General features: G+C 38.7%; 1 protein-coding gene across 2 annotated transcripts; it reads right to left on the bottom strand.

The window, feature by feature from the left end:
* Nucleotides 1-1,128: 1,128 nt before the first annotated feature.
* Nucleotides 1,129-10,029, bottom strand: vtg8 (vitellogenin 8). 2 transcript variants are annotated; one of them, XM_042711934.1, is made up of 31 exons: nucleotides 9,888-10,029; nucleotides 9,734-9,754; nucleotides 9,483-9,634; nucleotides 9,129-9,377; nucleotides 8,893-9,054; nucleotides 8,612-8,760; nucleotides 8,368-8,518; nucleotides 8,084-8,241; nucleotides 7,849-8,014; nucleotides 7,620-7,745; nucleotides 7,329-7,547; nucleotides 6,846-7,063; nucleotides 6,668-6,765; nucleotides 6,456-6,565; nucleotides 6,266-6,361; nucleotides 6,062-6,181; nucleotides 5,761-5,947; nucleotides 5,343-5,622; nucleotides 5,117-5,249; nucleotides 4,820-5,030; nucleotides 4,460-4,731; nucleotides 4,035-4,079; nucleotides 3,655-3,861; nucleotides 3,012-3,374; nucleotides 2,818-2,938; nucleotides 2,549-2,732; nucleotides 2,372-2,466; nucleotides 2,107-2,201; nucleotides 1,750-1,915; nucleotides 1,503-1,664; nucleotides 1,129-1,320 (listed from the first exon to the last, which is right to left on the bottom strand). In XM_042711934.1, the coding sequence occupies exons 1-31, from the start codon at nucleotides 9,925-9,927 to the stop codon at nucleotides 1,217-1,219; spliced, it is 4,860 nt and encodes a 1,619-aa protein (XP_042567868.1). In that variant the 5' UTR covers nucleotides 9,928-10,029; the 3' UTR covers nucleotides 1,129-1,216. The 2 variants fall into 2 exon arrangements, with proteins under 2 accessions (XP_042567868.1, XP_042567867.1); XM_042711933.1 differs by having other exon boundaries at nucleotides 6,456-6,580.
* Nucleotides 10,030-10,140: the final 111 nt, after the last annotated feature.

Below are 10,140 nucleotides of genomic sequence, written 5' to 3' on the forward strand. Positions count from 1 at the left end.
AAGTTCATTTCTATTGATTAGCCCAGTCTCTTTTGCACTAATGTTAATATTGCATTGGGGATAGACTTTGTTCTGCTTTCTTGTAGCTTCAAAGTACTCTAAAAGCATACAATGTTGACAGATTTGGCATAAGATTATCAGTTTTAGGTTAGGTTACCCTGGCTAATGTCATCAAAACTTGTTAAAGTCAATATTAAAGTAAGGACAATATCACATTCACGTTTTAAAATGTATATGTGATGAGTGGAACGGGGCCAAGAGCCATGGGAGCGGAGCGAGGCCGGTGGAGTAAATGATAATGAGCGACACCTGCGCCACTCACCGGTCTCGAGTCCCACGTGGGAGCTCAGGAAGGATAAGGAGTGACGACAAAATAAGATGACAGAGGACCAGGCCTGGGACATTTTAGTTGTGCTTTGGTTTATGTTTATGCGGCATTATCCTTGAGGGGCTGCCGCTTAATTTTGTTGTTGGTTATTTTGTTATTAAAGTTATGTTAAACATCCACCGGTTCTCGCCTCCTTCTTCCCCGATCTATGAACTTTTTTACAGTATTATTCTTATGCTTGTGAAAAAATGTGTCTGTGCTTGTGGCAGCCAATCAGTGTTGTCATGATATGATTGACTTTAAGCACTTTTTTGTAACTCCAGAGCTTTTACATGGCAATAACAGCTCACACAATGAGGGGCAGATTTCAACTCACATACTGTACTTCTGGGGGTCCTGTGCGAGCTAGGGGTGCACTAATTGATTTGTCAAACTTTGAATTTAAAGATAGAAAGTAGGACCAATATGTAGATTGACTGATTACACGGATTAATGAAATGGTCAAACAAGAGAAACTGCAGATGATACTAATTCTGAGACTTGGTCGATAATTCTAAAAACCATTCAGAGTAGTTTTTACTTGTTTAGTTTAGTGCAGGTGAATGTCTTAATATTCAGTATACAGTAGGAGATGAATATCTAGTGTCAGTTAGTATTTCACTTTGTATGTCCCTTATGTTCTATTTTAATGACTTAACATAAGAATGTCACTGAAAAACCCATTGCTGTGTGCGTTCCCCTCAGTATCTATGGTGGTTACAGCGGAAGTAGACAACAGATAGTGAACAGACAAATTTTGAATGCTTGTTCAGATTTATTGAAATGAAGGCGTTAATTTACAGCTGCAAAAAAATGTTGTATTAAGTGCTACTGAGACAAGAAGTATATTTAAGCACACTGTTCAGTGCAGCGACAGGCCACATGAGCATCTGTAGTCTCTCTCAAGTCTACACTCTTCTCATAGATTCCATCAAACATGTTGAGGTTGGTGTCTGGAACACAATATCAATAAAAATAGAAGCAACTTTTATAAACCAAAATTAAATATTTTCCCATTGAGCCTATGTTAATCAGTTTGAATTTTAAGATGTAAAATCGGCTTTCTAAAGCAAAACCATGAGAATTACTGGACTAGAGTCATATCAGTCTGCAAACAAGTAATAAAGTCACTTACCAGTGGACATACAGTGGTATCCAATAGTGACAGGAGTGGTTCTAATTGGTACACAGCCTGGCAGACAGCGCAGCACAGGCTCAACGGAGTAGCATTTAGATTCCTGTCCATTCAAAATCACCTGCTTCTCCAACTTCTCGGATTCAAGTTTCATGTGGCATTCTGATAGAGGAAAGATATTTATGTTTTTTAAATGTCTTTAAAACAAATGTCATTTTTTTGTAACACAGTGTCCGACAAATCTTACGGCTTGCATCACGGCAGCTCTCAACAGGAAGCACCCACGAGTGGGCAAAGCTGACTGAACTCTTGGTCAGGTCTCCACTGGGTGTGGTGTACTCCTGTCTGATTTCTCCATCAGCCTTTCCACAGAGTCCACAAGTCTGTCCCTTCATCCAGTCCACAACATAAACCTGAAAAATCCAAGAAAAATAGATATTTAAATTCTCTAAGAAGCACATAGTAGTTTTAACACCTTTAGCACAGTGTTTGTAACATCAAATTAAACTGTAAAACTGTTCACCTTGTTATACACTAACACATTTAAAATATTGTACTTATATTATTTGCCATTATTTGGCAAATGTTTCATTGTTTGACTTACCATCCACTGGTCACTGGTATAATAGACCTCTTGAAGACCATGGCCTGGGGCATAGAGAGCGATACCTTGACCTTTCTGCTCAATTCGTATGGTACCTACATCAAAAAAAGCCTAATAAATGTACAGGAAAACATGCTAAGACTCCCTTCCCAAGGCAAAGACCAGCATCCCAGTAAAAGTCATATGACAAGTCAAGACTAAAAAAAAAAAATGCTGATGCAAGCAACAGACTTTTATACCAAAATAATGTGGAGAGAATTTCAACCTGTTGGGTGCTGGTATGAGATATTGTTGGTTGGTATTTCAATTCCATTCATTTTAACCTTCACTGCACTCTTCTGATGGTATATGTCAACATCGCTGTGGTGGAATAAAACACTGAATATTAAAGTGAGGTTGCTTTTTTAGAATGAAACTAGTAATATTTATGAGCTGGACTTACATGTCTGCCACCTTAATGTTTAGGTCTTCATGCTCAAAGACATCATCCTTTTTTATCAGGACTATGAATTTGTGCTCTGAAGTGCAGTCTTGAACTAAGACTTGGTAACAGGAAAGGGGAATTTCATAGTTGTGCTTCTTATGGTTGAATGTAGTCAAGGTGTTTCTGACCTTACTGCATTTAGCTAAATAGTAAGACAAACAAAACATTTACTGAAAAAAAGATAAATTGATGAAAATCGAAAGGCCAGCTTAACACACTTTACTAACCTGAACTAGTCTCTATATAAAGGTTTTGAATTATGTTTGTGACATCACTTTCTGGATAGGCCTGGATAGCCTCAAATGGCAAAGCGATTGGAAGAACCAAGTTCAACACTGACAAGGTCATCTGCAAATTCACAGATCTTAGAAAATGCTGTCAAAAAAAGGCATAGTAAACCAATCATTAGATTGTAGCTTACTGTTGGGGTCTTAATAATGATGTCCAGGGTTCTTTCAGTTGGGACAAGTATGATCAGTTCAATCTGCCTCTCAATGTTTTTTTCATTGCTAATAGCCAATCCAGTCATTTGAGCTGCATTAGAAATATATTCAGCCACCTTGAATAGGAAAGGAAAAGAAAAATGTGTTAATATGTTGGCATTTATGAAGTGGAACAATTGCGATGAAGAGTAACCAAACCTCTTGGCATAGTTGGTGATAATTGTGGGCACCTTCTCACACTTCACTTTAAGATAGGCCATAGGACTTGGACCTTGGTGGCCAGTCACTGCATTGATTGTAATTGCGTATTGTTGGCACTCTGCACCCCAAGCAATCCTTGCCTAGATAGAAGCACATTTTGAATGCTTTATCCTAACACAGGTGTGTCCAGTCCTGCTTCTGTAAAGTCACAATCCTGCAGAGTTTAGCTCCAATCCCAATTAAACCCACCTGAACCAGCTAGTCAAGGTCTTCAGGTTTACTAGAAACTTTCAGGCAAGTGTGTTGGGGCAGTTTGGAGGTAAACTCTGCTGGCTGTTGGCCCTCCAGGACCAAGATTGGACACCCCTGACATAGCAGAAAAAGATAACTAAAACAAAGTCATTCCATCAAATTTCTTACACCAACATTGTGCTTGCTCAACAAGACACCATCAGCACACATTTTCCAGTTGTTCTTCACTGCAATGGAGACCACAATGATCTGCACCCTTGAGGTGGGCATGTCCAGGTAAGCAGTGAGCTGGTACCCCAACAACTTACGGTCAACTCTTACAACACGTGCAATGATAGCAACCACTGGAGGAACCGAGTCCCCAAGGAATCGAGACTGTAACCATGTAAAGACATTTAAAACTTAACTGATTAAAAATAAAATTATATATTATATAATATAATATATATATATATATATATATATATATATATATATATATATATATATATATATAAAATAGAATTAAAGGGTTTATCAAAGATCTGCTTATAGAAACTACGTCATACCTGAATGGGCTTGAAACTTTGACTGCTTTGTCCACTGGAGAGGTCCTAGTGATCCATATAGTGATCCAGAAAAAAAGAAATAGTTGTAAAAGTAAAACTTTAAAACATTGACTTTGGCAAATCATATTTTTCTTCTGTTTATTTCTTAGTTTCAGGCACACTGTTTGAATGATCAAAGAGAGAAGCGCATATCCGTCGCCAATGTCCAAGAGATATTTAGCAAGTTTAATATCTAGAAATATGCATTAAATATTTGTCTGCAACCCAAGTCCTGTAATGTGAAGTGTTTTGACTGACATTAGGGAGGACAGACGGTCGTGTAGTGTGAAAACAGCAATCCAATGACTTTGAAAGCTGTTTAGTGTGTGGGTTGCATAATAAATAGAAAATCCTGGAATTAACTTTGTGGTAATGAAAATACTCACTTTGGACAGATGCGACTTGGAAGATCGAACAGAACTGCTGGAACTAAAGCTGTGGCTACTGGTGCTTTGAGAGTAAAATAATTTATTATGGCTGAAAAAACTGGAGTTCTTGTTCATCTTTTCACCCTCTAGGACTTTCCTCAGTTTCTGCAGGACGGCCTTGACCTTGGGAGTCTTCGTGTCAGCAAAGCTGATTTCTTTAAGGAGCTTTTTAGCAGCTCTTGGGCCTAGTTGGACCTCTAGCTCTAGTCCCTCAACAGCAGGACCATCAGCTGTCAATAAATAGATTATAAGATTACACATTTTCAATAACAAACATAGTTCAAGTGAAATTCTGAAGATTTGACTTCAGACACTTGCCTCTAACTATGTTAATATGTACTCCATGCTGCCCAATCATGTTATAAATGGTGGTGTTTTTGATGAAGGTGGCATCACAGGACATAACCTCCATGCATACATCAACTCCAATGTGAGGTACAACAGAACAAAGTGTTTTGTGAACTGGAACACTAGTCCTCAGTTCAGGTTCCTCAGCCGGTGACATAACAGTTTTAATGGTTTCTGATGACTATGTAGGGATGAATAAAACAAATTAGAATTATAAAGGAATTAATTTTTAACATTAATTAGCCAAACAAATTATTATTATTTTACCAAATCTCCAGGTGTAATCATTGAGGTATATGCTTCTTGGGAATGTTTCAGAACTACCGTCTCTGGTACAATGGGTGTAATTCTCTCTGCATTGACCGCCTTAATGTTTCCAGCTGCTGCCAAAGTTTCAAAACTAGTGTGGGACAAGAATCACAAAAAGCCACTTTAGTAATGAGATAGACCATGGTGAAACGATTGACAATAAGTCTACTCAAAATATTCTGACCGTGCTGTCAAAGCATGCACTGGTAGTACAATAGGAAAAGCCTTTATCTTGAAATTAGCCTTTGTGATGTCAAACTTCGCCTCCACTTTTAGAGGCAAAAATGTATGGATCTTTCCCTTCGCCATGGATGCAGCTTGAATAAAACCAGTATTCAGTCCCATTACAGCAAAAGTTTGTAAGGTGATGCTTGGTGAAACTTCAGCGGTTAACTTCACATCTGTCTTCATCAGATGAGAAACACTGATGGTTTCAGTTAGAGGTGGTGTAATAATAGCCTGGACTGGACAGGATGGCAAAAAAAAAAAAAAAGTTTTACTATTACAGTGCATTCTCTATTAAATATTGTGCATTTGTATAAATGTCATTCTCTATTATCGATCAATCTATAAATAGACTACTGCACATTTGAGACTCTTACCCTTCAAATTACCAGCAGCCACTGCAGCAGCATACAAACTGAACTCCATGGGTACACCAGCTACTGATGGGAAGATGTGACGCACCTCAGCCACCAGTAGGGGCTTGGCATACTGGAAGGCAGTGCCATTCTGCATTGCTTTAAGAGCTTCCCCTGCCAGCTCAGGTATACTGCCTCCAGTAGTAAGCTGTAGAAAAAAATCTAATGGTTAGCTCCATTTTGAACGTTCTCAAAAGTTTAGGAGGACAATGCAAATTACTTAGTTTTTTGGTTCATATGAAGTGATATTACCAAAATATACCTGCATTGCCTGTTCAAGAACAGCTTTGTCGACATTTGCAAAAGCAATCTCTTGTCCAAGAACTTTCACATAGATCGAGCCCAGGGGCTGCTTATTAGGTAGGGCTTTGAATGTTTTTAACTGCAGCATGCCAAATAGACAACAAAAAATATGTAACTGTTAAGAAACACTCCATAAATTACATTTATAACATGCCACACTTACAGCCTTAAGAACTTGTTTCATCCTGGGCAGCCTGTCCTCATGCACGAATGGCGATTTCAGAAGAGCCTCCTGAATTCCGTCAGTTCTAACACCAACCTAAAAGAAAGTACTTCAGTGAAGTTGAGTAGGAATTTAAGATATTAATAAAATAAAGAAGTACTCAATCTTTTCCTGTATCTTATTTACTCACCTCAAGAATGTCAGCAGCAGCTCCAGCCAGGTAAGCACGTGCTTTAGTTACAACAGCTCTGGGCAGGATGGTGGCGGCATCATTGATGAAGAAAGCACTACCGGCAGCACCTACCATGAGAGGAACTTAACAACGGAACTAATCAGTAAGTTTTTTAGAGAAAACCATCACCAGGCATGCATCACTTTTGGAGATCAACAGAACTTTCTTACCTTCATAACCATCCAAGAGAAATGCTTTGCTATAACGAAAGCTAAGTTTGTCCAGTTTTGGGCTTAATATCTTGATGGCAACTCTGCTGGCTGCAGCACTGAAAAAAAAACAATGATGTTGAAGTTTTAAACATCAGTGTGTTGGAACATATTTTGGCTCTTGTAAGCGTAAGCTCACATTAGAGAAAACTCGGGGTGTGTGCTCCTTGTCAAGGCTTTCATGTGCGAGTACACAAGACTGGCCACCTGTAGATTTGGTTCTTTTTGTAGAGCACGTGCAAGAGTAATAACCAGACCCATGTTTGGCTTTGTCTCAAAAAGCACAATCCACGAGACCATGCGCAGCTCTGGGTGGAGATCTTTGTTTACAAAAATCTGCAGAACTACATTCTGGACCTGAAATGCAAAATAAAATGCATATAGTAAACCAGTGTTTCTTAACTCCAGTCCTTGGGACCTATATACCAGAACGTTTTAGATGTCTCACTAATTAAAACACATGATTCAACCTGTCAGTTTGATGGTTTCTTTAACAGGGAGAAATCTTAAACATTCTGGGAGGTGGGTCCCGGGGACTGGAGCTGAAAAAACAAAAGTTGAAGAAACTCACAATCAGTATGACAAAGCAAAGCATAGCAAAGCATTATTGGCTATGACTAACCAGTTTGGGTTCCTTTTTGGCAATGACCTTCAGGGCCAAAACTGCACCTACTTGAACTCTCATAGGAAACAAAAGTATTTGGTTCCCAAATACTGGTAGAAACTTTGTGATGTATTTAATGCTAGCAGGGTGACCAGCGTTGCCCAGTACTTTCAGAATCAATGTCATCTCTGAAGTGTCAGCCTTAGCAGTTGCCTCAATAACAATCTCATGGAAGGGCTTGAAATAAAAAAAAGTTGTCCACACTCCACACATAGTCAAGCAAAACAATTAGTGAATTATCTTTTTTACCTTCAAAAGCTCCACTGGGCATTCAAGAGATCCACTGCAGTACCTGGCAATCATTGTCCCATAGCCAAGCATGGCAACCTTACGTAGAACAGGTGTTTCTTGAACTTTGTGACTTAAAGCCAGGCCCTTTTTTTGATTACAACATTTATAGAACAAGTTCAGACAATATTTGACATGCTAAATAAGTGGTTTAAGCCTTGAGTCAATCATCACATACAAGTGTACGCACAGAGTACATCTTAATGGTGTCCAAATTAGCAGTGACCATATGCACAGTGGCCAGAAGAACCTCAGTGAACTCAGGGAAGGAAAGTTCGCCTGCCAAGAATGTCTTCTTGACAAATTTTAGAGCAGCTAAGGTGCCAACTGCAGGAACAGCATCTAAGATCCATTTCTTAGAGGACAAGAAATGAGTGACAATTTGCAAATAAACGTTTTAGACTGTTAAAGTGAATATTTTGTACCTGAAATTTGGTCTGGTTTTAAATTGAGACCAGATTCCCTCAATAGCATCCAGACTTGCAAAACGCATAAGCTGGATGAGCTGAATAAATTTCAGTGGAACATCTTCATGGACCTCTTCCAGTTTTTTGGTAGCCAGATGATTCAGAGCATCTACTACCTTAATGAATACCAGTAAAACAAAAAGAGATAATTCAAATACTACTATAATCGATGATAAAAACCTAACAATGCATTCAGTATATTTAATGTATAACAGTAATAATAATATGAAATATGTCCTTACTTGAGCCTGTGGATTACTGATTCTCATGAGCTGAATTGGACTCCAAAGTGTCTCAATGCTAAATTCATACTGTAAAGCTCCACGGGCTAAATATTCAGCACTGATTGGAATTATGGGAGATGCCATAATCTCCAGAAAGGCCAAGGTTTGTCTGAAATATTGAGTATATACTTGGGTTACCACATAAAAAAATGATCACAGATATACTTAATTCCATACGAGAGTGCATGAGCAAACGTCTTGCCTAGTTTCCATCTGGGTAGCATCATGATTCTCATATAGAGTTGTAAATTGGTGAATCTCTTGGACTGTTGCTTCAGTAATCATAACACCAGTTGGAGTCGGCTTCATGATGTAGCTGTAGGTTGCAGCTCCAGAGAGACTTTTTACTCTCTGTTAAATTATATAGTATATTTAAGTTTTTTAAGGTAACAGACCCTCAGCAGTAACTTTATGAAGCCCCAGTTGAAATCCCGGAATCTAAAGCATTGAGAAGAAAATATGACATGAAAATTTTGACCTGACCTTTTGACATTCAGTGCACTTTTCAGTGTAAGTCAAGCCAACATCCTTAATTATCCTCTCATTGCAAAGTGTAAGATCCCTCGACTTGGTGATGGTGGTGTGGTTGCTTCCTTCATCTTCACTGATAAGATATTGGGTCTCGCAAATGCCTTGAACTCCATCCTACATCAGAATGAAGACTCAGGTTTAAAATCAAGATGCATGTTATTATCAAACTTCATTTCAGCCAGTTTCACCTCTTGAACCTCATAGATGTTCTGGGTCTTCTTGAGGTTGAGCTGAAAGATGTTCAGAATTCCCCTGTGCAGGTTGATAATGGTAGTTGGGACCACAGAAGGTGCGAAAACCTTTCCAACCACACCATTGGTGTACTCAAACTTAATAGGAATCTGAAGCTGAGCAGCCACTTCTGAGCTGAGCTTAGTAGCAACAAACGCATCTGTGGGCCAGATTCCACTGTACTCGAACAGCTGAGGATTCAAGAGCTGAAACAAACAGGCAAACTTTGAATGATTATGTGCTTCTTTTCAATTATATCCCAGATCAGTAACAGAACATAGCTCCATGTTGGCATTAAACTCTTCTGGCACCTTAAGCAGGAACGTATTCTCAGTTACAGCCCTGATGGAAACCTTGCTGTCGATTTTAATGCCAGCTCTTGCCAGACCTTCCTGGTGAAGACCACTGAAGAGCAAAGCCTCATATTTGTACACATAAGTCTGCGTGCCTGCCAACTCAGGGACTAAAAGTGCAAAATAGCGTTTTACATAAGTCACACAGTAAAATCTTATTTTGCCATTGGTAAACACACTATTAGAATAGGATTAACCACTTTGCTTACCAAGATTCACATGCTGACTTGCTGAAATATCAGAGAAATTTTAATGTTAATTTAATATAAAGTCCTGCAATGTCTATTTTGTCAAATTATGCAAATTATGATATTTTTATCCGTGCAAATGCTGATATTTAAAACAGCATTGCAGGCTACTTACCCACAAGGGCTATAGTCAAGGCCATGACAACAGTTCTCATGGTCAGCGGTTATGCAAAAACACCATGTCTGTTTTAAAGTCAAGCTTTTGCTGACCAAATACTGATCTCAAAATGTATGATTAACCAGTTGTTTAGCTGAACCAACCGGTTGTGTTCCTACCCCCGCCAGCTCATTGGTATAACATGATAATCCAGGGTAACCTGGACTTTAGTGCTTGACACTGATATAAAAATAGTAACTATATAAAAAAT

The sequence above is a fragment of the Cyprinus carpio genome, chromosome A22 (genome assembly GCF_018340385.1).
Source record: "Cyprinus carpio isolate SPL01 chromosome A22, ASM1834038v1, whole genome shotgun sequence".
Taxonomy (NCBI): Eukaryota; Metazoa; Chordata; class Actinopteri; order Cypriniformes; family Cyprinidae; genus Cyprinus; species Cyprinus carpio.